A 25,925-nucleotide genomic window follows, 5' to 3' on the forward strand; every position below is an offset into this window, starting at 1 on the left:
TAAAGGTTAATGCCAATCTCACAGGACATGAAGAAGACAACAGGTGTATATCCTGCCATGGAAAGAAAGGACTAAATTCAAATTACTGCCCTGCTGGCAATGTGAAGACTGCAGGGATTCAGTGGAGCCAAAGGCAGGACAAGAGCCTTGCTCACAAATGGGAATAATCAGATTACTCAGTGAAGACCACTCCCCCATCAGTAGGAGCTTTCTGATGATGATGGCCAGTGAGGGATCCCTGTATTTTTACCATCTTGGCTACACCTTTGAGAGTTGCAGGTTACGTAGGTGAGACTCCCTTGGGACTATAAAATCGCAGAAGCACACTGGCACCATTTTGAAAGGAAATGATAGAGAGACCCCTAAAAGAGCAGTTTCCCACGGCAGACTCCAAGGGAAGATAAAGTTGGTGACCTCTGAGAATGTCCTTCCCTTCTGGCAATACCCAAACTGTATGTGAGCTCTGCAGGGAAATGTGTAGATTTTTTTTTCCTCTGAAGTCATCATATGTTTGAATCTGTGCATCATGTCAATTAACATTTGTATCAAATTGTTCTTTTTCATCTTGGACAATTTCTGTTATATTAGGTGCTTAAGATGGGTCTTGAAAGTAGGATAAGCTTTCTTCAGAAGAATTTTTAGGGAAGGAGAAAGAGGAAAGTACTCCAGAGAGAAGGAGGAGAGGGAGCCACTGCATGGAGGATGATGCAAAGTTAGTCCAAGGAAATGCACTATCCCAAAAAGATATCTGCATGCCCATGTTTATTGCAGTATTATGCACAATAGCTAAGATATGGAACAAAGTGTCCATCAACAGATGAATGGATAAAGAAATGAATATCTAAATATACATGTATGTGTGTGTATGTATATATATATATGAATATTATTCAGCCAGGAGAAAGAAGGAAATCCTACCATTTGCCACGTGAATGGAACTTGAGGGTATTACGCTAAGTGAAATAAGTCAGAGAAAGACAAATACTGTATGATCTCACCTCTATGTTGTATTTTTTAAAAGCTGAACTCATAGAAACAGTAGAATGGTGATTACCAGGGTGGTGAGGGGGTAATTAAGGAGATATTAGTTAAAGGGTACAAACTTGCAGTTAGAAGATGAATTAGTTCTGGAGAGCTAATATGCACAGCACTGTGATTATAGTCAACAATGCTGAGTTACATACCTTAAAGTGCCTGAGACTAGATTTTAAATGTTCTCACCACAATAGGTGGTAATTGGATTTCAATATATAAATGTATCAAATCAACATGTCAATTAAAAAAAAAAAGTCAGCCAGTGTGAAGGGAATAGGGCAGCAGTGGAGGCAAGCTAAGAAGGATCGTTTGGGACCATCCTGTGTCTGACACTCACCAAAAGGTTTCTCTTAAGAACACCAAAGAGTTTCTTGTTCTCAATTTATCCAAAGTATGATTGTGGGCACAGTAACACTGAGCACAGTCTATGGGCCTGGCACTGTGCCAAGCACTTTGCATCTGTTACCTCCACGCTCACAGCGGCCCTGCCGCGGGTACTGTCACCTTCACTTTACATGCACACACCTGAAGCGCAAGGGTAAGCCACTCGCCCGAGGGCACACAGCCAGAACTCTGTGCACAAGTCATGTCTCCCCGACCTGGATCCCACACTCTTCTCTGCTGTGCAATCCGGCCTCTCTGGCCTCCATCTGCTGTCTTAGTTGCCCACACCAGCCGGTTTCTTCTGCGTCTAGAATATGAAGCACAGTCTGCTTTCTATAGCATTTCGTACTCATTCCCCAACAGAGGCCATCCAGTGCAATACAGGGTTGGTGCCTAGCTGGCAGGATGATGGACAAAAACAAAACAAAACAAAACAAAAAAAACCTAAAATTTCAGAAAAGATGCTGGATGAAAACACCTCAAAAGTCTACCTATACACATGCCCCCAAGTTGCCCTTGCATTAAAGCCAGATCTGTCATTCTCAACACTCACCAGCAATGAGCCACACAGCTGTGGAGGCCTAACAATTTGGGCAGGAAAACAGACAAGCAAAGAAAAAGAAGAATGCAGTCAAGCCCCAAGGAAAAAATGTTAACATCCGGAACCAATTCACCCACGCAGGCTGGGGAACAGTTACACCCAGCTCTCCATAACACCCCACCAGCCGCCCCCCAGCCCTCCCCACCACACACACACACACACACTCACCAGGGCTTGGTTTACTCTCTGCTCACGCCTACAGCAGTCAAATTGCCCTGTGTCTGTAGGAAGTGCCTCCTGCAGTACCTACCACCCAGTCAGAATATCACAGAGATGCCTTAAATCTCTGTGATGTCACAGTTTAATCTGGGTAATGCACATTTGCACCAGATGGCATCTAACATTCCCAGGATGAAGGCTGGTCAGGCAACCAGTGCTCCAAACACTGAAGGAAAATTGAAATGGCCAAGGCCTGGCTGGTTTCATACCTTGCAGCATCTACCTTTCTCAATGGACAGATCTCATGGATGAGACCCAGTAGGTCCCCCAAGACTGCAGCATTCCTCTTCTCTCTGTTTCAAGAGTTTGGGTCCACGTGGGTTGCTTGGGGAAGAAAAGGGGCCCAGAGATTCATAAGCTCCTGTTGCTGCAAGAGCATATCAAATCTCATCAATCACCGCAGCACAGAGTGAGGTGAGCACCAGGAGAAAGTCAAGCTTTAAAACAGAGACTGACCTGACATTTTTCTCTTTTTAGCTTCTAAAGGCCACTCTTCTATCACTGTGCAAGACAGACAGGGAGATGATCGACTTTACAGTTAAATAGCCAAGAAACAGATTAATGCTGAAGTTCACACACCAAAATCGGTTTGGAGGGGTGGGGAGCATTGTAGTTTTTCTCCAAATCCCTGTTGAAGGCATCAGACCTCCTAAGAGAGGAAGGTTACTCGGGGACGGGGAGGTGGGGTATAGGGAGTAAAGGATGACAGAAGGACAGTGAGCAGGTCGATCACAAAACCTCGAAACACATTGTTAAGTCTCCTGAAACTCACTGCTGGGGTCACATCCACTTAAATTGTGTCAGAAGAGTGAAGGAGTTGAGGGTGTACGAGTTTATCGGGATGCGAGATTTCTGCAAATAACTGATCGCATACTGAACTAGGCTGCTCTAAATAGAGCTGTTCCAAAATAAATGAATCAGAGCATTCACTCAGAGGTTAAAGTTAAAGCCGCGACTCTGAGAGCGAGTGTATTGCTGTGGGTCCTCAAGGCAGTTTCCTAATCCTTGGGCATTAGAAGGAAGCCACTGTGGAAATCAGAATCTCCTCCTTTGTAAATTCAATCCATGGCAAAGGGATTTCAGCTGTGATTGCTGAGTTTGAAAAAAAAAATCAACAGTACTTAGAAATGCACGAATTGCTCGTCACTGCAACTGATATGTTTCTAAGCTGTTCCATTTTGAATCAATTATCAATAAGATTCCATCCATCCCGTCATGAATGGAGAAGGGAATGGGTAAAACAGAGCAGTTAACGTTTCCCCTGAATTTCACTGTATGAGGGGATTTAGGATGAGAAGGTTTTAGATCAAATTCAATACGTATCCACCGCATTGCAGACACTGAGATTTCCGTGCATTAAAGTCAAAGAAAAGCCAGTCACGTTGGGAAGCCTGCATTTGCCCCCCCCCCCCCAAAAACTATGGCTTAAGAACTCAACCCTGTCTCAGAGGCTTCTACCAGCAGGTATGAAGAAGGCACCTTTGGACCAGAGGGACTGTAACAAAAGGAAAGGAAGAGACACCCAGACACTATAAATGAGCTCTCGCTCGTGGGTGATTTACCAGTCTCTTTAGGGAGACAGCATAGACAGCAAGCATCAATTTCCATCTACAAAAGTTCAGAGTTCTCCCCAGAGCACTGAAGAATCATTGCAGTGGGGAGCAATACAGTCTAGTGGTTAAGACCTTGACTCTGGAGCCACATGGAGCTGGGTTGAAAACTTCTGGCCAGGCCACCTAAAGTGAACTGGAGCTGTGTGTGTGGACAAGTTATTTAATCTGTTGGAGCCTCAGTATCCTCATCTGTCAGTGGGGAAACAACGACCTCCCCTTGGAGGACTGTTGGGTGCCTGCAGTGGGAGAACATGAAGGAAACCATCAGCACAGTGCCTGGTACAGGGCATCCCCTCCGGCCATGAAAGCTCTACGGTCAGCACTGCAGGCACGCTGAGATAAGATGATGCTTGTAAGATTGGAAGCATGCTGACATCGGTCTTGAAGACAAAATATGGAGCAGAGAGTCTACATTGAAGACTGAGAACGGAATCCCAGCCAGGGCAAAGCAGCTCCCGCCTCTGGATGGTCGGGCAGGACCCCAGCACTGCTGGTGAAGGGCCCCGGGCTCCTTGAAGGAGGAAGGCCTGGGGAGGCATCCACCTCCGTTCCCCTTCCCCTAGGAATGCACCTTCTCCCTCTGCCGCCAGGAATCAACAGAAACAGTCTAGGGTAAAACTATTTTCTTAAAAAAAAAAGAAAAGAAAGTAAATGATCAAACCCAGGCTTCTGCTTTCTGGAAGGAAGAAAATTGGGCAAAACTGTGCAGGTAGATGTGAGTTCTAACATCTGCTGGTTCCCTGAAAAAAGACTTCCCAGTCTCTTCTTCCCCAACAGTTTGCTTAGTTACAGGTTTTCCCTTCATTTCATCCCTTTACTCACTCTCTCTTTCCTTTTAACTTGACCAAGCAACACTTACAAATCCTTCAGTGCTGCCTCAAGCTAATTGGTGCAACTGGCTCATTTTGCCCGGAATCCTGGGGGTCCATCAGAATACAGGCTTCACAAACAAAGCCTTATGAAAATGAACGTTTTCTATTTCCTATATGATAAAACCTGAACTTTGGGGGATTTCTGGGCTCCAGAAACTAACCAAAGAGAAACATGTTCGTGTTATTCCACTTTCCTGCATCCAGAAAGGCCCCTCTGTCCTCGGCCAGAGCTGAGTTCCTGAGGAGCTGGGAACGCTGCGGCTCCCTGCCCCACCCTCTGCCCACCCCCTCTTCCTACCTTATGCCAGCTGGCTGATCCCCAGCCCTGAAGCCGGCTCTCCCTCCCTCAGATGCCCATTCAGGTGCTGGCTCTTTGCTTCAGGGGAACTCCGAATAACAATGGCTCTCAGAGTTCAATGGGACTTGATCAAACCACACATACTCAAAATACTCTGTTTCTAACTGTAAGTTTATACACCAAAGGCAGATCCCACTCGAAGTTCCAAACATCCCATTTCAAGCAAAAGACTGGGTGAGAGGTGCGGTGGCTGCCAGAGGTGACAATTGGCCACAATCTCTTATTTACACTGGTCACCGAGGTGAGTAATCACTATCAGATAATTCGATTGACAGGAATAACAGGCACTGTGCTAAATCCATCGTTCCTAGATGTGCACGATCTCATTTAATCCTCGTGACCACCTCTTTTTTTTTTTATTTTTCTTTACCTCTATTTTTTTCTGCCAACAAAAGTACTCTGTACCTCCATTTAAAGAGGTCAGCAGTGCAGAGATGTCTCAAAACCACCTTTCGATGAATATATTTCTTCTTGCAATTTCACAGATGCCAAAACTAGGGTTGAGAGAGATTAAGGAACTCACCCAAGGCCGTGCAACTACCAAGTGTTGGAACTACTGCTCAGATGCATGCAGCCTGACTCCAGGAACTTGAGCTTTTAAACCTTATGTAATCCATTCATTGTAACAAATAGAAATGATAAGCAGAGGAACTATCTCATTAGTGTTTTGGAAAATCACACACACACACACACACACATATATATAATTGTTATATATTATTTGTGATGTATATATAATTGTTATAGATCATATTTGGAATATGTGTCTATATATATATACAACTTAGCACAATGGCTGGCACATAGTGTTCAATAAATGTTATCTTTGTTCTCATCATGTTATCATCATCATTACATTTTTATTATTCACTAGTGTTTGCTCTATGTCGGGCCCTCATGCTAGGCTCTGGGGACAATGTCCATGCCCCACAGCAGTTTATAGGGTAGCAGTGAGGGCAATGACCAGTAAATCTACAAGCCCCGTGATGACAGAAGTCTGTGCCGGGGCTGGGGCTGCAGAGAATGGGGCATCAACTGAGGGTGGGTGGCTGTCACTGGAGTTTGGAGCCCAGCTGTAGACGTCTGTAAGGAAATAAAGTCCCACAAGATAGAAACATGAGAAACCCTCCTAGGTGCGTCCTGGGCCCAGTTTTTTTGTCTGACCCTGCCCTCAAGTTCAGCAGCTATGAATAGAGGTCTTGAATGCTAAGCTGTCTTCTGATCTATCTTGTTGACAAGCGTTTTGCCTGTTACTAAGTCATCCTTTTAGCATTCTCACATCTCTGCCAGATCAAGATCTCGGCTTAGCAGACGAGACATGGAAAATAGTTACCAGTGCTTTCCATTAGGCTCAAATAGAAATGAGGGGCAACTGATTTTTCCCGGGGTGGAAGGGGGTGGTCCACCAATTCAATTTACCAGTGATGACATTGCTTTTCCTCAATCTTCATTTTTTAAATCCATAGAGTTTTTACAGCTAATTCTGGATATGGCACCAAAAAAAAATGTTCAAAGTGTAAATAACTTATATTTCCTGTAAATTCTCTAATGCCATAGAATTCTTTTGGCAAGAGGGTCCTGGGCGTTCACACAAGCAGCAATAGATTACATCAAACACAAAGGAGTAGAAATCACTGATCCAGGACTTCTGAACATGTGATATTAATCTAAAAACTTTTCAAGAGCTTTATGGAAGCCCTTAATTCTAGCTATAAAAATCTTTTTTTCCCCCCTTTTTTTTTTGGTTTTGTGTTGCTATTACTGTTACTTTCTACAACTGCAGCAAAACTTCCCTCCTTCCAACAAAGTCAGGGATGAGTCAAGTGATGGTCAAGGTGCATTAGGAGAAAAAAATTTTTTAACGGTATCACAGAATTTTATAGCTAAAGGGGCCTCAGGTGTCATTTAAGCCTCTCTCACATTTCACAAATCAGGCCTCATCAGTGACGTTGAGACAACTTTAAAACTTTTTTTTTCAACATTTATACGTCTGCCTTTGAAACGAATATCCGTGGTTCCAGCATTAATGACAAAGTTAGCACTAGAATCAAGGTTTAATTTAAGCTAGTCTAGCCTTCCCCCTACCTTAATACATGGGTATAATCTAGAATATGAGGGCCTGTACTGAAAGCTTTGCAGTGTAGTGAAACTCACAGATAGCCATGTAAGTAATTAAGGTTTCTGAAGTGCTTTACAATTCAGTATTTCTCTGCAAGCTTGCATACACGATTAATTTTCTAACCAAAACTTTCCCCTCCTATACTATGCATAGCCCCTCCCCAGCTTTGCTGTAAAAAAAATAATAATAAAGAAATCAAATTATTAGGAAATAAAAACCCAAGGAAACTCGAGGAAAGCAAGGCTGTACTCACAATCAATTACTGGCCCAAATGCTTGCCACCCCCACTGTGAAAAGGAATTATTTTTCAGAAGCAAGAACGGAATCTGCGAACCACCCAAGTCAGCTAACCCCTAGGTTACCACTCTGGGCCCTGGGGCTTGGTGTGAGGGACGCTTTGGAACAAGGATGCCTCCAGCGAGGCAAGGCTTCCCACTCCACTGATGCTGAGCTCTTGAAGGGTAGCCTGGCAGGCTTCTTACAGAATGTAGTCATTTCTCAAACTACTTTGTAGAGTTGGGCAGTTTCTTTTCTTTCCTTTTTTAAAGAAAAGAATTACTCCCCATTGTTTTTAGTCTCAAAGAACAGCGTGAAGAACAATTGTCTGTTGTCCCTTTGTCTCGGTGGGCAGTGCCGGGTTTCTGGGAGGGGGGCATCTCTGCGGTTTGGAATTCTATGCACCCGGGGATCATCTGCATCTGGAACCGGCAAAATGACTTTCCTTTTTAACGGACTGGCCATGATATTTACTGACCCGAGAATCACCCGCTTGAAAATGGTTAGGGATTAAAAATTCTTCAGGCCAAGGGATTCTTGCTTTCTAACGGCTAATGTTTGAACTGAGTTTGATTTCTCCAAAACGTGTTCAGCCTGATGAAAGCAAAAGCTCTAACTCCCCTCAGGGCGCGAGGTGTAAGATCCTAGGGTCCTGCTTGGTTTGGGGGGTTTTTTCTCTTGATTTTTTGGGGAGGAGGGAAGGAGGACCTTACATCAAGGCCTCCCCGGTTACCCCGTAGTCCCCGCACTTCTCCAGGATGCTCGTAGAGCGGAGAAAGTCACGCACCATCCCTCGGGGTTCCGTTCCCAGCGTCAAAGACTCCGCGGCAACCCCGGGCCCGAGCGGCCCGGCAGATCGGCGGGCCCGGGCGGAGCCCCGAGCGCGGGAGCAGCAACGGGGGCCGCGCGCATCGAGGCCCGGGCGCCGCTGCCGCCCCGCGAGGCCGCCCAGACCCGGGCGAGGCCGGAGGGCGGGCAGACGCGGCCGCGGCCCACTTCGCCGACTCCTGAAAGTCGCCCGAGCGGCCCTGTTTTCCCAGGGATGGTTTCACGTAAGAGATGCGATCCCAGTTCCTTCCTCGGTGAAACGTCATCTGAAATGTTTTGGGGGTGGTGGGGGAGGGATTTGAGTTTTCAACGTGTGTGTAGGAGGTTGGAGGAGAACAGGATGTCGGGGTGAGGGGAAGTGAGGGGGAGGGGAAAGAAAGGGGGTCCAACTGCTTACCGAGCCCCTGTCTGGGGCTTTGACATCGCATTCTGTGCTGTGGGACGGTAAAGGGAAGGCGAGGGGTGGGCGGCTGGGGGTGGTGGTGCTGGGAATCAGAATTTCGGTTTATCCCGTCGACAACTAGGCGCTAAAACTAAGGATCCCGGCTATGTATGCAATAACGACGTTCAGTGATCCTTATCAAGGGAACTCTACTGTTACTGTAACACTGGTTTTTAAAAGAAGGCTACATTAGTATATTACTTGTGTAATCCAAAATTATGGGTTGGTGTTTTATTGTTGTTTTAGTCCTCTAAAGTGTGTGGCAATTTGGAAATAGCTCATTTGAGCCTCGGCAACTATATTGTAGAAAATACAAGAGGACAAACAGGGAGAAGATGTTGAATATATTCCCTGTATTTTTAGATTATTTTCCCCAAATCACATTTCTCTCATTATTTCTATCATCATCATCATCATCATCATCATCATCATCATCATCATCATCATCATCATCATCATCATCCAGATTTCTCTTAATGGTTCTGTTAAACTCTCTGCATGGAAGGACATGAAATCACTCTTCAGAATACAAGGTGGCATTCTATCCATCCAAAATGAAGATGGCATTATTCACAAAAGTAAAAGCCAAATTTAGTTAGAAAAATTTCCACTCTCCCTGGTCTTTTAAATTATAGCTGCACAATCTCATTTTCTGGTGTTTTCTCAAAGGCTTTAGTCAAAACCATCAATTAAGAGTTAAGTAAAAACGCCAATAACTAGAAGTCTCAAGTCTGGGATTCTCTTGAATTGTCAAAAGATACCTAGAGATGACAAAATTTCTGCCGCCCCCTGAAATTTTAGGTGTTCCCAAATTGTTAAACTGTCCCTCTCCCAATAGCAGCTTCTTTTCTCTGAATTTTATCTGTGTCCCATTCAGAACTTGGTGTTCACACATAAATTTGTGTATAAACATATACACTTGTGTATATACTAATACCCTGTATAATACTTATTTTGTATAAAGGTCAAAACTAGACATTAGCAGATAAAAATACAAGTAAGTAGCGATTTAAAGGCCTGTTTTCACTTCTGGTATCAAATGTTCATCATCAGTTTGTAGTCAGCAAAATGTCCTGCCCTGCCTCAAAGTGAAGCCATTAATGGCATGGAATAAATGTTGATTTGTCGTCACCAGTTGCTTTAATTCCCCACCTCTTCCCACTTCACCTCCGGTCCTCCCTACTGAGTCTCATTTTCCACCCTGACACTTAGAGCAAGGGCCTCACTTAAATTAAATAATGATTATCCTTGCCCAAAGAAGTGTAAACAGACCCTAATTTAAAAGTTTGCTAATTGCTCTTCCCATTGCAGACCCCTGAGTATCTCAGTCATGAACATATAAAATTCAAAGTGCACTAGAAACCAAAGGCAAAGCAAAAATAAACCACATGGATGGGAGAAAGGAGGGGGACAAATTCCACATTTTACCAGCTCCCTGCTTTTCTCTGTGGAAAAATATCCCAAAAGGTTAAAACTAGAAAACCACTTAAATATTCTTCCCTTGCTTGACTACTTTGTCTTTTGGGAGTAAGAAAGCAATTATCCAGCTACACCCCCAAGAATAATCACTGGATAGCTTTCTGCATTTCCAGAAAGGAAAGTGAAATGCCAATCTGCTCTTTATCCCCGTGGAATTTGCACAGTTCAGACTTGCTTTTTTTTTTTTTTTTTTTAATCTACAGTCACCTACAGAACAAGCTTCCAGGTTTAAGAAGTAATCATTTTTCTCCTGGGTGTGACAAATAAACTTTCAGTAGAGTCCATAATCAGAATCTCAAAAAAGTGCTCTCATCCTATTAATATTATATTTTTGGCAATAGAGAGAATGTGACAGATCTGGAATATTTCACTCTTTAATACTAGTGTTGCCCTTGGAGAGGCTCAGATGAACAAAATGTTTAGGTCTGCTGAACCAAAGTGTATTTATACCTCCCTCCTTGTGGCTCAATATGAAGGATTAATGATGAGGGACTTGCTTCCATTACACTCTTGTCCACACAAAGGAAAGCATACAAATAAATGGGGGCACACAGACCACCAATACCCAATCATTTCCGTTTTGGCTCCCAGGTTCATGCCATTTTTTGCTCCCTCCTCACGTGCCAGTATATTCATTAAATATTTTAAACTGATTTTCTTTAATAATTAAAAGATGCTCAGGATATCATTTGAAGTAATTGGAGGAGGGTGGGGGAAGAGTACACAGGAATCAGGCAACCGGTATGTGTCAAAAGAATTTTAGTCCGAGCGCCACAGTAAGAAACTTAATTCCCACTTCCCCCTGCATGAGCGTCACCTCGTGAACTTTTCTTTCTGGGAGTTTTACCTATAAAATCAGGAAACCTAAAGTGGCTAGCTCTGAACCCAAATAAAGTGTTCAGTGAGAAAGAGCGTCGGGTGGGGCGTGCAAGATGTGAATTCAGAATCTCTGCGCCCCTAGGCTGTGAGCTGATCTGTCCAGGAAAGCCTTCACCGCCCATTAGGTTTGTGTTCTTCCTACCAGTCTCTGAGGGGCAGAAGTGGCCGAGGCGCAGGGCAAGGGACTGTCCTGCATGGCGTAACCAAGAAGCCAGAGACCATCCATCCTCCTCCTGCCTCCACACGCTTGCCTGTTACCCCTTCGCCTTCCACTCGCTTCACATGGGTTTCTGAACCGCATCCCGGGGGACGGGGATGTGGGGCGAAAAGCGGGGGGGGGGGGCAGCCAAATGCGGAGGTGCAAACCACAGCCCACTCCACCTCCCTTCCATCACAGTCCAAACTCAGCATCAGGGTTTTCCCCGTTCCCTGTCCTCCCCACTGCCCTCGAGCAGTTTGCTCCATCTTTGGGATGGAATGGGTTCGAATTATTTCTTTCTTTGAGTGCCTTCTATCCTGCCACCACGCCAGGACCGGAGTTATATACACAGAACTTCTCTATAACCTTCCCCACTGCGCGGGGGACAAGGGGTGCGCTCTCCCAGTGCAGTCCATCCAGGGGTCGTCTAATTTTGCTACCGTCCGGGGGGTGGTGCGTGAAAAAGGCATTTGGCAGCCCTGCCCCAGCAAGCCACCATCCTCACTGGCCTACAGCGAATTCAGATCTTGCCTACCGCTTCACTCCCTTTCAGAATAGTGACACAAGGTCACTTATCAAAGAGATAGCCACCGCGTAAGGCCATTTTGACCTGGCAGCAGGGAGCTTTGGGCACGTTCAGTAGGCCCCACACTTGGCCCGTTCGCCAGGCGCAGTCCCGGCACCTAGAAGCCTGCACCAGTCCGGGACGCACACACCACCGAGGAACCGGAGTTCTCGGCACCGGATCCTACCCCAGGCAGACCCTTGGGCGTCTCGCCCAGCGCGCCACATACCCTTGTACTGCGGTCCAAGCCCCGACCTGCACCGTGGCTGGTCCTTGCCTCGCAGAAGCACATTCTCCTCACTGGCTTCAAACTCATCGCTTTTTTTTTCCATTACTTAAAAATCAGTGGAGTCACTTCCTTCGTTTTAACCCCCTGTTTCCCTATGGGGGCGGTGGTTGAGGGGGTGATGTCAGGATTAAACTTCTGGAGTTCTATTCTGAGCAAACAAGCCATAAACTGGCAGATTAATTCGAGTGATTAGTTGATCTCGATAATTCGAAGGAAGAAAAGTGCCCTGGAGCACTGACTGAGAGGGCTTTCCTCGTCTCGTTTCATTAAGGGTTGCGCAGACGGGTGCCTGGAGACTGCGAGAGCCTGACATGTGTGCACCTGTGTGCGGGGCGCAGATCTATTCTCGGGGCATCGGTGTGCCTGCTTCGTGTGCCCACCTGCGTGCGTCGCCACCTCCTTAGGCCTCCGGAGCGCCTGGGCTGCAAGGCTCAGGTCCGCGAGCTCCGGAGGGGGAAATCCTTTCGCAGAAGGTTTAGATTACTTTTCTCCGCAGGAGATCGGGCCTCAGCCGCACTGGCTGCGGATTTGGGCGGGAAAGGCCCAAACCCGACCTGGCGAAGGCGGGTGGAGCCGGGGCTGCGGTCCCAGCGCAGATGGCGCCGCCGCGTGCCTGAAATATACTTCCAATGCTGCAGCCAGAGCAGCTGTTCCCGGCGATCCTGGCTCAAAAGTTTCCTCCGTTGTTGCTGTGTGAGAGGCGGGGACGAGCCGACCCGAGAGCCAGGCTTTTCAGAGACGGGTTTTGAGATCCTCCCCAGCCTGCAAGAGGCTGAGTCCCTGCGGCTTCTCCAGAAGACAAGGAGCGCGGGCCTGGGTGTAAAAATGAGGGTATTTCACAGGCCCTTCTCCAAGGCCCAGAGGGCCTCGGGGGTTTTCAGGGACCACCTGGGTCGGTGGGAAATTTTGAAATACATACTGTGTGTCTTCTGACGTGTGAGGGCCTACAGCGCGCAGGCCGAGCTGGTCCCCCGCTGCTGCAGGTTGGCGCCCCAGGCTGCGGGCGCTCAGCGCCCACTAAAGCCTGCTCTGTCCGGACGCCGAAAGAAAAACGGGCTGTGAAAAAGCAAAAGGCCACGTCTTTGAATAAAAGTGAAACATTAAAATCTGTCCCTTGGGTTGTCCCAGGATCCTGGGATTTTGAGGGAGGCCTGAAAATGATAGTACCGGTCTGAGAGAGGGGATGGTGAAGATGATAAATGCAGCCGCTCTAAGGCGAGTGCCGTGTGTGTGTGTGTGTGTGTGTGTGTGTGTGTGTGTCTGTGTGTGTGTGTGTGTGTGTGTGTGTGTGTGTTTAATCCTTCCGCAGCCCCGCAAAAATTTTTTTTTGTTATGGGTTTTTTTTCTCCTGTTCTTAAATTCTTATCGGCCTGGGGGGGGGGGGGGGGAGCCAGCAGCAGTCCAGCCCCTTCTTCTCCCATCAGGAGAAGAAAATTTAAAGATAAATGTGAGGCTCAGCAGGGCAGAGACACGGCCCTGGGCACAATGGAGTCGCCTTCACCCCCCTTTCCCACCTCCACTACCATACACACAACTTTGAATGTCGCCCTGCCTTTGTGTTTGCTAGGGCGCTGTATTAGAGACGGAAAGAAAGGCCTACAGGGAACCCCAAGCCCTAGCGTGCCTTCCACTACCCTCCCGGCTCACAGCCCGAAGCTCTGCCTCCTCTACTCCCCACACACGGCGGAGTCTCCACACCCGCGCGCTCTGCGGTCTTTTTCTGAAAGATCTTTTTTCATCCTACATCCGGTTCATCCAGTTCGTAAGAAAGTCGTGGCTACTGCGGGGACTCCAACTGGGAGATCCCGTCGGCCTAAGACGGGGCGGGCCCAGCGGCAAGCAGCCCCGCTCCGCAGAAGGCCTGCGAGTGCTCTCGGCTTCCAGCTTCTTCCTCCTCCCAGACCTTTGCCCCACAAACATATTTCGTTTTCTCTAATCCAAACGCCCATCTTTTTTCTTTAAAAAAAAGTGATAAAGGCATTGGGAACTGGTCAACTGAACCCTCTGTTATACAAAGTTCTATGTTAGGTCCTCACCTCCTACACCCTCCCGCGGGAGCGAGCAAACAGCATTCTAGACACCCGGTCCTCGTGTTCAAGTCCCTGGACTTGTCTCTCCTTGTCGCAAAACCTCATTTTTCAAATCTCCTAATTTTTGACTGAGGAGGACGGCGGAAATAAATAAAAACCTGCCAGCTGAGTTTCTGATTATGATTCCGCCTGTCGGTCCTTCTGAACACCCGTCCCTAGACAGGCTCACTATGACCTGTCGCCCCCCTCGATAGAGAAAGGTAGCTGGGGACAGGACAGGGCGTCTGCAATGCGCAGTTAAAAAAACTTTTGCCTTTTCCAGCGTCGGAAAAATAAACTAACCTCCCCAATCGTGAGTTGTCATAAGGCCTGAAAGAACTTCACTAAACTGTGGAAAGCCCAAACGAGATTTTAACAGGAAATAAGTGCGGTGAGGAAACAGTCTGGCCAGAGATGGGAAACACACATTAGCCACACGTTCCTTTCTGGATTGCCCACACAGGGGTCCGCGTGGACAGGCACCCGCATCCAAATACAGGGAAAGGCTTGAGCGGACGAAATAAATCTCCTTTTAATTTTCTTTTCACCGACTAATAAAAATAATTCCCCAGCACTAAACCCAAATACCGTAACCGGCCGCAAGAACACGGAGAATTCATAAAACTCTGTCTCTGCAGGTCACCCGCTAATCGCGTTATTATTAGCCTCAGGAGCATGGAAATTGAACTGTCACTGCCGAAAGAGAAAATGTAAGCGACAGCTGTCTCTCCTTGGGTCGGCCAGCTTTCCAGCCCCCAAGCTCCTGAGCCTGCGGCCGCCCCCAACCCTTTGCGGGCCGCCGCCTCCTCTGGCTTGCGGGCGGGCGGACTCAGATCTACTCCCCAGCCCCAGCTGGTCAGCAGGAGCCCCTCCAGAATAGTTTTAGAAGTGCTGGAAAGTTTCTGACGCGCTAAGCCAAGCGGAGTGTGTGTGTGTGTGTGTGTGTGTGTGTGTAGTGTGTGTAGTGCGCGCGCGGGCAAATTTCTTCCGACAACAGCTGTTCCCCTGGGCTGTTTTGCACAGTTGAAATCTTGGCACTTAATACAAAACATTAAGTTGTTTCCCCCCTGGTCCGAGAGTTCTGTTAAAATACTGACATCGACATCCGCCCGGTGTTTCATGCATTGTGTGCGTAAAATGAGCAGAGATCCAAGACGCACGTTCCTGCACCGCTCCCCCAAATACGCAGAGATGTGGGCCCTAAAGAGTGGCCCAGGAAGCAGGGTAACGGGGGCCAACATCCATTTCTCTTTCCACAAATGCCAACGAAGTATAAATATAATTATGCTCCCTCGTCACCGGGAGTAGGAGAAGCACAACAATCTTGAGTCCCAGAAAAGTTCGTGGGGTAAGGGACAGGACCGAGATTGAAGGCTAAATGTGACAAATAGGGCAATTCCCACAGGGGTGTCGGACCGAGAACTCCGAGCCAGTCCTCGGGGCTCTCAGAAGCCTCTCTCCCAGCTCCTCTCCGCTCCCGCCGCGTCACCTTAGATCCGCGCCGCTCGTAACCCCAGGGGCCTGCAGCCCCCTCAACGGCACCGTAAACACAGCACTCTGCTCCCAGAAAGAGAAGGGGATGCGAGCACGTAGGCCTCCTTGCTTAAGGTTGGCGACGAAAATGCAAGGCTCGGGCCAATTCCCCCAAATTGGTTCCGGCGAATGTGCGGAAGGCTCAAGGCATTTGCGCGAAGAAAAAGAAACCCCGGTTGGAGCAAGACAGCGTCACGGCTGGGGCCTCCCTCCTCGCCACTCTCCCTGCCGGCGCCGGCTAGCCGCCCGGCGAACCTCTCCGCCCGTCTCGCGCGGTCTGGCCCTACGCACTCACCCGGGTGAGGCTCCAGGCCGTGTGCGGCCGCGTCCTCCGTGTCTCCGAGTGGGCCCGCGGGGCTCAGCGCCTCCATGGACAGGTCCAGCCCCTTCTCCTCCCAGTCTCGCAGTTTCCGCTTTTTATTTGAGCCGATCAGGGCTTCAACAGAGAAGGCATGTGCTCGCGAGCTCAGGGCGACTGCAGATCTTCTCCTTTCACTCATCTTAGCCGCCCGCACCCCGGCCTCCGCTCGCCCCCGCGACAGAGGGAGCAGCCCGAGCCCTCACGCTCCGAGAGCCCGCCGGGCAGGGCCCGGGAGAGGCGGCGGCTAGGAGGCCGAGACTGAGGCGTTGGCTCCGCGGGTCCTCGGCACCCTCCCCCTGCGCCCTCCCCCGCCCTCTGCTCGGACCGACGCCCCTAGCTGTCCCAACCGCTAGGAACGAGCGCCCCGAGCGCCACCCGCTCGCTGCATGAGCGCCCGAGTCCTGCTTCCCACCCACCAGGGCAGGCGCTCACAGGCTGTGCAGACTGGACTTCATCTTTTTTTTAATTCTCTCTCTCTCCTCCCTCTCCCTTTCTCTCCTCCCTCTCTCCCTCTTCCTCTCTAGGTCTTCCCGTCCTTCCTCTGATCCAAACTTCTGGGAAACTTTTTTTCTAAATTCCTCCCTTCCCGAGGAGCTGGGGGCAGGCCGTGCGCTCCAGTCCGAGGGGCGAGGGAGAGGGAGGGGGGAGGAAGAGAAAGACTGAGGGGGGGAAAAAAGCCAGCCCCCGACCAATGGCGAAGAAGGAACAGGAGAAACCCTAAGAGCGCGGGCCAATGAGAGGAGGGGAGAGACTGAGTCTCGGGCCAAGGCTCCTAGCCGTTCGTCCCCGGGATGCTCCTGGGCCGACTTTAACCCCTGGATTCCCGGTCCTCCACGGTTCCTTGAGGCGGATGGGGAAGAGAGTGGAAAGTCGAGGTCGGATCTGTGCCGTTACAAACTCCTGCAAGTCCCAAATCCATACCGTTTCCTCACAAATCTCCTGGATCTCACGGACGCTGGAAGCTCAGAGTCATTTTAATTACGGATCTGGAATTTGGGGGCTCTTGACAGAATGTCATCCCGTCCCAATATGCCAGGAAGCGACTCTGATAATTTCTCGCTTGCCCCCGGATGCTTTTAGATCTGTTGGTGCCGCCTGGATTTCAATACATAGGTTCCTATTTTCCTACTTAAAGATTTCTACGCAACCCTGGTTAAGGCAAAACGAAAGAAGCAAAAAAGCCTCGTTACTATCCAGGGTTTTGTGATTGAAAATATAAAATATCGCTTTCTCCTTCTAGCTCTACCTGGTAGAGAAGGAGACATAGGTGACCTCAAAGCGAGAGGCCATCGGTGGGGCACCAGGCTTACCGCGCGCTCCGCAGGCGGATCCCGACTGGGCCCGCACGCAGCAAATGCTCTCCTTTGCTCTCCTTCCGTTCGGCGTGGATGCTAAGCCGAGCTTCGCCTGCTTGGGGCGCTTGCTCTGGAGAACCCACGGAGACGGGCAGGGTGAGGGCAGCCAGGAACTTTGACAGCGGAAAAGGAGCTTTTTCAAAATTCCCTTCAAATCCGATCACCTCAGGAGCCTGGCTCTCCCCTCCCCGCTGATCCTTCCTCCGCCCTTAAAAAAAATCTTTCAGGACAGTGCAGTCGTCAGGGATTCCTAAGGAACTTAAACCCAACACTTCTGGCCATTCCGATTCCCCCACACGCCCTCCTAGGTTACGCTCCTGGTCTCGGCCCACTGGAGACCCCGAGAGCAGCCCAGCGCATAGCAAGTTCAGAGGGGCCAAGAAGTTGATCCTGCCAAGCTGGAAAAAGGTCTCGAATTTCGCGGACGACGGCAGAGCCACAGCTCAATCTTCCCAACGCCCTGGTCGAAATGCCTCTATCCCCGCGAGAAGAGGCGGAAAAGAGCCAGCTCTCGGGTGCGAACGACAGACTGAGAGGCCCCAGCAGATAAGTCTCCCCAACACTCAGGCTCTGAGCAGCGTCTGAACCCGAAGGCCTAGGGCAGAGGGGCTCCACGGTGTGTCATAGGCCTCCTAAAAATGCGCGCCCATCGTTCCTTCCACCTTGGGGCAAGAAGCGAGGGCCTGTTGGACCTCTGAAATGCCACATTCCCCTCCCAACTGCGAGGGGCTGGGGAAGTCTAGTCCTTGTTATTATAGTTGGATGTGCTCCGGTGCTGGAGGCAACGATCGAGTGTCCTGAGTGTACCTTGTGCCTCTTGGGAGAAGAGCAAAAATGGCCATTTGGGAGCCTCCTCAAATTGGGCTCCAGCCTGGACCAGAGGATGCTATCGGTGCAGCAAATGCATAAAGAATAACGGAAAAGACACCAGATGAGTATGATTCAGAGAGGCTTGGCCTCCCCGGCATTCCAGGAACGTGAATCTCAGGCTTAGGAGACCCAGGAGCAGCACTCCAAGAACCCTGGGATCTAGAAGTCAGGCACTGAGCCCTTCAGAGTCTCCTACCACGCTGCCAGGCAAAAGCCAGGGTGGCAAGGCTCAGGGTCTCCCCACATCAGTCACCACTCAGCACTGCTTTTAGGCACCCTTGCTGAAAGTGACTATGCACGCATTTGCCACAACTGCGCTTCAGCAAAGTAGTTGGAGAAAAGGCAGGTCAGGAGTGCGCAGTTACCGTCTGTGAGGTTCAGACCTTTCAGCTCCCATTTCTGACGTCACCGCCTGTGGCCAGAGCGTGTCAGGGCCAGGCTGGACGGGGTCGTGATGGGGCCGGCCTCTATTCCTTTTTAGCATTTGCCTCCTCCCCACCGCCCCATCTCCCTCTGGTAGCCTCATGCCTTCCTTTCTCTCACAGACCTGATTCGATTTGAGAAGTAGATGCACTGTAGGCCACACATCCTCCCTGAGGTCATGAAAGTTTCTCAGAAAGAGGACATTTTGGTTACCCAAAACCTAGATGCAGGTCTAGGAGGCTTGCACGATATGTGTCCATACACGTGTCCAAGAGACATACGTAGAAAAATGAGCAATGCTTTCGTCATCTGCATGTGCATCCCACCCCAAAGCACATGCTCTGCAGAGTTCTCAGAGGGGCTCCTCCACCCTGTCTTTCAGGCTGCACATAGGTTGCCTCCAATTCCACCTTACAGACACACATAATCTACAATTGTAAATTAGGCCATTAAAACCAGTCAGGTGGTAATAAGCCAGGCTGGTTTGGAACAGCCATGAAAATAGGATTTTTCCTCTAGGTAAATGGGAGGGGCAGGGACATTTTCTTTCTGTGACTATAGGAGTCAATCTCAGGTTTTTCCCAGGGGCATGCACTCGGTGTCTGTGACCCTGTGCTGATGGGGAAGAAAGTCTGGAGAAAGATTAAACAAGATGAGTTAATGTCCATGACTAAGGCGTATAATTTTATGCAATTGAGGAGAAGAGGAAAAAGAGGGTTAGGGGGATTAAATGTAGTTATCTGGGAGTATGGTATGCATTTTCAGTCTTCTCATTACATCAAGGGGCTTTCAAAGTTTCCTCTCATTACCTCAGTTTCTCTCTCCTTTAGCCTTTAGGAATGAGAGTGGGGTCCCCAATGTATGAAGGACCCCACTCCTGAAGCAACCCCCAGGTTTTCCCACAATAGGCTCCAATCTTGGGCCCTAGGTGTAAACTACAGGTGGTGAGTCCAGTTCAGGTCTATTTCAGGCCTTGATTGACAAGGACCAAGCTGGAAGCCCTACCTCACTCCCTATAGGGCCCCCAAAAGGATGAGAAGGTTGTTAAGCACCTTCGAGTTCAGAGGGATAGGGGAGAGGGAAGAGGAACTCACTGACTACCTCACTTGTGAGAAGCGGATGTCCAGGCCAGCCTTGACAAGAAGAAAGCCAAGGGAAGGGCAGCATAGTGACTGTGTCTAGATATTTTGATTTTTCAAAAGAAAAGTGGAGTTCTGCAGGAGAGGAACAAGAGCCCCTACATCCTCCATCCACATACCTGTCTTTTTCTTCTGTTTCTCCATACCAAATACCTAAATATTACCACTGCTGATACCTTAGTACCTAGGTGCTCCCCCAGATGCTGTGATTCTGCAGTTCTGAGTGAGTCACTGAAAACCAAGTTAAAAAATAGGTGGCCAGCAGGACATGTTAGGCTGCCCTTAAACACGTAGGCAGGACACCCTGTAGAGGTGAGAAAATTACAATGAATTCGGCTTGTCTAGACAGGTATGAAACATTATGAGGCGACGATGGGGTGCGAGGAAACCATCAGGACTCCAAGGCAGGTGGAGCCTAGCGACCTTGTCCCACTCAAACTAAACTGTGAGACTGTAGGCAAATCAGTTAACAACCCATGCCTCAGTTTCCCTGTCGGCAGAGTGAAGGGGTCCTCAATACTTTACAACTAAGCAAAGCAGGCAAATAAATCGGTGGGAAACTGGACAGACCTAAGGTTTTATTATTGCTGTGATAGAATTTTCCTGGAATGTGAGGCCAACGTACCCACTTTTCACTTCTTTTCCCAAATTGGCGCCCAGTTACGGGGTGGCATAACTGGCCTGGAGCCTTCGCGTGGGCCTGGGTTGGGAACTGGTTTCTGGACGGGTCTGCCCTGTGCCAGCCCCGCGAGACAGCACAGGCCCACTCGGGTCGCCCGCATCTCCAGTGGCTCGGCTCGGCTTGGTCTGGGTCTTTGACTACTCGGCCACCCCCTCACGCTTTTTAAAAAGAAAAGTCCGTAGGGGCGAAAGGGTCTTTAATGATGTTTTTTTGTTTTCGCGAAATAAAATCTTTTGTTTTGATTTCAAACCAGCAGCGTGCCCACCTCTCGGCCCTTCCAGATGTTTGCAATAAAATCGCAGGTTTTGCCTTTGGGACTGGAAATAAAATTTAACGGCCTTCACCCTGTAATTATTCTCTTAGCTCGCCCTTCATAAATTTATCTGCGTTCTATCGGCGTTGGGGTAGGGGGCGAGCGTAAGGGGAGAAAGCCCCGATTTTATATTTGTGACTATAAAAATGCGCCACCCGGTTTCCTCGCCTTCGGCGGCCGCGGTGTAGCCGGGAGAGCCCGGCCCGGCGGGCGGCAACATTGCGCTATTGTTCGCAGACTTGGGTCTGCGCAGGAGCTGGGCCCGGCCACAAAGGGGGCCTTGTGCCGCCGGCCGGAGCAGCCGCGCCCAGGAGGCGAGGAAGTCCTGTTCCCCAGGCCCGGCTCCTCTCTCCCCTGGGCGTCCCGTGCGAGCCGAGGCCGGCCCTTCGCCTTCGGGGTGCGGGCGCCAGCTCCTGCCCGGCCAGACTTCGCAAGAAGCGAAACCTCCAGCCTGCGCTGAGCCCCCTGAGCGCGAGGGAGGAGCCAGCCTCTGGCTACCAGGGCGCTATGGCCAGGCGGGCGAGGGGTCTTCCTGGCAGGCCTTCCGGCCCCTTTCCTTCGCCTTGCTAAGATGGGCCTGGAAGGTACCATTCTGCACCCTCAAGAGCCCAGGGTTACTTGGCTACCCTACGCCACCCCAACCAAAGCGGATTTTGAGGCCGCCAGCGAAACTCCGTGCACCCCGAAATAAATGGGGTACATCAGTAACTCCTATATACTTTTATACGAAGCTTGCAAGTACAAGGTCCATGTATTACATAATTTGCGTGACTACACAAAGCCATGGTTATCCCTATCTGACAACATATACATGCATGCACACAGTGTACAGCTACACGCGTGTACCACATGCCTTTCTAGAATCAGACACGCGTGTAGGAACAACACATGCGTCACACCCAGGCATGGAGGGAAACATCCTAGCCACACACTCAGCTGGCCCCAAAGGCTGCAGAAAGCCACAAGCCTTTGGCCCTTTGGCAGTTCTCCCCCCAGCAGTTCCCCCCTCCATGGCTCCCTCAGGCTTGCCCTGGCCTCCTGAAGCTTAACCCATGTGGCTGTCTCCCCCTCCTCCACCTCTTCTCTTTCATCTGCACAGAATACAGGTCAAGGTCAAGGTCGCTCAGGTGAAAAAAGACGGGAAACATGAGGAGTACCCAGTCTTGAAGCCCCACCCCTTGAGAGGGCCACACATTGCCTGGATAAGACCAGACCACTCTCCGAAGCCCAGGAGCCCCAGCAGGGACTGGGAAACTGGGCACAGAGAAAAGGTGGAGCCAAGCAGGAGTAACAGGGTTTTGTCTTGTTTTTAACTGAGTGCAGCCCCTTCCACTCTCCAGCCAGCAAACTTTGGGCCAGAAAGCCAGACCCAGGTAGCCAGAGACTTCCTAGTTCTTTCTGACCTGCAGACTCCCAGGTCTTCCAGGTCCGCCCCCTAAATGTGACTCCATCTCCCTCTTCCTGCTGGGTTTGCAGGTGCTTGGCTAAACAGAATTAAGAGTTCTCTTTGGCTTTTCCACTGAGAGGAAGGATTATCTAAAGCTTGTGGGGGTGCAGAGGGGAGAAACGCCAGGCACCACAGTCTAATACTGTCAACAGAGACCTTGGGACCTAAAGAGGTGACCCGGGGTTCTTGGCGGTGGGGGAGGGGGGATGTTGCTGAGGCTGGCAGCAGTGAGGCAGGGGAGACAGCACTAGAGAACCGAAATGGGGCCGCCCAGGAGGAACAATAGCTAAAGGCAGATAATTTGAAGTATTAGGGCCTTGATGTGATGGCTTTTTTTTGCCAGAAGTGTTTGGAATTCACGCTTCACTAATAAAAATTGGCCACCCAGAAGCAAAATGTCCCAGAACTGTTCGATGGAACTACGAGAGCCAGCTGGGCCCTGAGCGAGCCATCACCCACAAACTCCAACAAGTAGGTTTTTCAGCCTCCTTACGGATCAATCTCTCCCTCTCCACAAGTAGAGAATGAATTGTCCATCATATGGGGGAATGGAAAACAGCTCTGACCGTGAAGCTACCAGGAGGGCCTTGGGAATTAGATCCTCAAGTGTGTGGAGGTCAGGGTAGCTGGGGGGGCCGGGCATATGCTTTGCTTTGACCTCAGACTGGAAAAGGAAGGAGGAGCTGGTGAAAGGCATGAGCTAGGTCTTGGGAGGCTTTCCCTTAGTTTTGTTCCATAATTCATAGGCCACCTCTTTGACCCTCCTTCAGCAAAACCAGTCAGAGGGTAGAAAAGAATCCCGGAATTCTTGGGCGATTCTCGTCCCTGGTGACACCAAAAACCAGCAGGAGTAGGGAGACTACCAGTTGTAGGGAGCCCTGTTGTCTGGACAAATGAGCCCTCAAAATTGTTTCTAATATATTTAAAAAAACTATTTCATATACATATATGCCATATTACTTATATGGTATTTATTTTATACCTCGTATTATATACCATGTAATATAAAACCATATATAACATATACATAATATAAAACCAGTTGTATATATTGTTTTATAACTAAACAAATTATATTCTTCTTAAAAAAAAACTCAATCAGTCTTTCAGAACAAAGACACACGATGGGTGTCTGTAGAGAACTGGACATTGCCAGACTTCCAGGGCCTGAGGCCGGGGAAGAGGTGGAGGTGGAGGGCAGTCCCACTGCTGGTCACATTCATACAGATGCAAGAGGCATTGCACTCGCACACAGCCACTTACCCCAGGGGTGAGGAAAGTTGCCTATCCCCAGTTAGGAAAAACACACACTTAACTTCACATACTTTCCAAGGACCTCATAGGACAGTCAACAAATTCAGGTAAATGAAAGCATTCATTCCCAAGACAGAACAATGCATGGAGGCACACTCTCCTAATTCTCAACGGTGTCTGCAGCCCCAGGGGCATAGGAGGTTAGTGGTCTCTGAAGGGCAAGGGCCAGGCGCAGGAGTGTGGGCTGGAACTGCACCATGGACACTTGCCCCCAGTATGGCTCTCCTTGGCTGCCTTCACTGGTAATGAGAACTTTTGACCCAGCTCAAAATCCAGCAGAAGGCAGTATTATCCCGAGGCCCTTCTTCCAGAAAAAGCAGAGAGGAATGATAAGGAATGTTTATCTCCACAGCCTTTCTCTCTTGTGTCTCATTCTGTATCTCCTCTCTTTCTGGTCTGCACCACTTATGAAGAACTAATATCTATTGAGCCTTTTCCTCTGTACCAGGCCCTGCACTAAGTGCATTACAAGCACGAACGCATTCTACCCATTTCCAATTCTATGAACCAAGAATAGTGTTACCAGCTCCATTTTACAGATGAGAAAGCTGAGGTATGGAGGGGTTATGTAACGTGGCAGGGGTCTCACAGCTTTGAGTGCAGATAATCTCACTCTAGAGCTAGAACCTTAATCCCTGGACCCCAAGCCTCTCTAGATGCAAATGCACATGCATGCAAATTGCACACCTAGGTTCGCTCCACCTGCAAGTGACTGAGGAGTCAGGAGGTGGATTCAAGAAAGAGACCTTGATGGAACTGTCTTCTGCCGGTCAAAAAAAAATTAAAAAGTATACCATCATTTAAAATACAATTAGGAGGCCTTCCTAGCTACAGCATAGCATCCTTTCGAGCAAGGAGATAAAAGGGTTTTTCCACAAGGTGAGGGGTGCCTGGGTGCTGAGCAGAACAGGTATCATGGCACAAGCCACACTGGTTGCTTCCGAGAAGGGAATCTGAAGACTGTTGCCCCTAGCGAGGCTCCGTCAACTAAAATCAAGCCGCCGAGCTCCGGTTAGCTCCAGGGACTCTGAGGTACTTGCCTCAAGTTGGCCTCTGCTGGCAGACTTGCCAGCCCAGGGCCAGCTCTCGCGGTGCCTCCCAAATTGGTCTGGGCTGCTTCGCTTCAGAAGCCTTGATTTTTGTGACTCCAATTCTTTATTGGTTCAACCCCCAAAGCACCTATTTCTTAAAGGCTTCCTGCCTGCGCCCTGGTCCTCCACCCAAGTAATCTCTACGCTGTGATCCTCCACACATGTCTGGGCTGGTAACTGAGCAGTTAGGAGACAACCTTGGAGCCCCCAGCTCAGTTCAAAACACCTGTCTCTGTCCTTCTCCAGTGGAACCTGTCCACACCACCATGGACCAAGGCCAGTACCATGTAGACCATCTCCACCCTCAGCCTGGGAGCCTCTTGGAGATGGGGTGTGTTAATCTGGCTGGGAGCCATCTCCAGAACTTCATGGTCACTAGAGAAATGCTGCTTCTTGTGGTGGCCCCTCAAATGTTTTCAAACCGAGTTTCCCTCTGCCCCTTTCCCATATACACATTCACTGGGCTCAACTTCAAGGTCATCGAGGTCCTCTGTATGTTGTAATTATTTCTACAGTTCAGACCCAGATAAAATGCAAATAAGGAGCAGGTCTTGTGGCTTGAGTACTGATTAGTATTATTCCTCAGAATAATTAAGGACTCGGAAATCAGATTTGTGGCCGAGTGCAAAGCAGAACTCCGGAGTTCTGAAGGAAAAATCATGGCTTGGGACAGAAAGCTTCTGGCTTAATTTGGTGAGAAAGGGGAGTAAAGCAGAGGTCCCTGTGCCCAAGGAGGGCTATCCGGGAAGCTGGCCTGGGCAGGAGACAAAGACTCCCCATCAAGGTCCCCACCTCTCATGGGCTCACCTCGGCAGTCCCTCATGACCTTGGGGCTCTGAGGCAGCATGAATTGAGTTGGGTAATGTTTTTTGGCGCCTGGTGGCTTCAGCCTCCTCCCCTTGCCCAAGATGCAGGTCTGCGTCTTCCGTCCCACCCCCAGCGAAGGCTGGCCAAGGCTGGATGGGAGAACTGGGGCTGCTGGTGTGCAGGGAGCTATGGGGGAGAACAGTCCCTAGGATGGCCCCAGCCAGCCACTTCCTGAGGGATCCAAAAACTGGGGAGTGGGTGAAACGCAAGAAGACCTTCCCTCCTCCTTTCCCCCTTTTCCCGATTTCGGTTTCTCCGTGGAATGTTGGCAGCTTCTCTTCTTGGGCTATTTTTTCTCTCCCC

The 25,925-nt window shown here is 49.5% G+C and overlaps 1 protein-coding gene across 1 annotated transcript in view; it reads right to left on the reverse strand.

The window, feature by feature from the left end:
* Positions 1-16,771, reverse strand: part of TBX15 (T-box transcription factor 15) — a 103,875-nt gene extending 87,104 nt beyond the window's left edge. Inside the window, exon 1 of the mRNA XM_010968037.3 lies at positions 16,056-16,771. Coding sequence (XP_010966339.1) covers positions 16,056-16,260 — 205 coding nt within the window. The 5' untranslated portion in view covers positions 16,261-16,771. The remainder of the gene's footprint in view (positions 1-16,055) is intronic.
* Between the last annotated feature and the right edge of the window lie 9,154 nt (positions 16,772-25,925).

This window comes from Camelus bactrianus, chromosome 9, assembly GCF_048773025.1.
Source record: "Camelus bactrianus isolate YW-2024 breed Bactrian camel chromosome 9, ASM4877302v1, whole genome shotgun sequence".
Lineage (NCBI taxonomy): Eukaryota > Metazoa > Chordata > Mammalia > Artiodactyla > Camelidae > Camelus > Camelus bactrianus.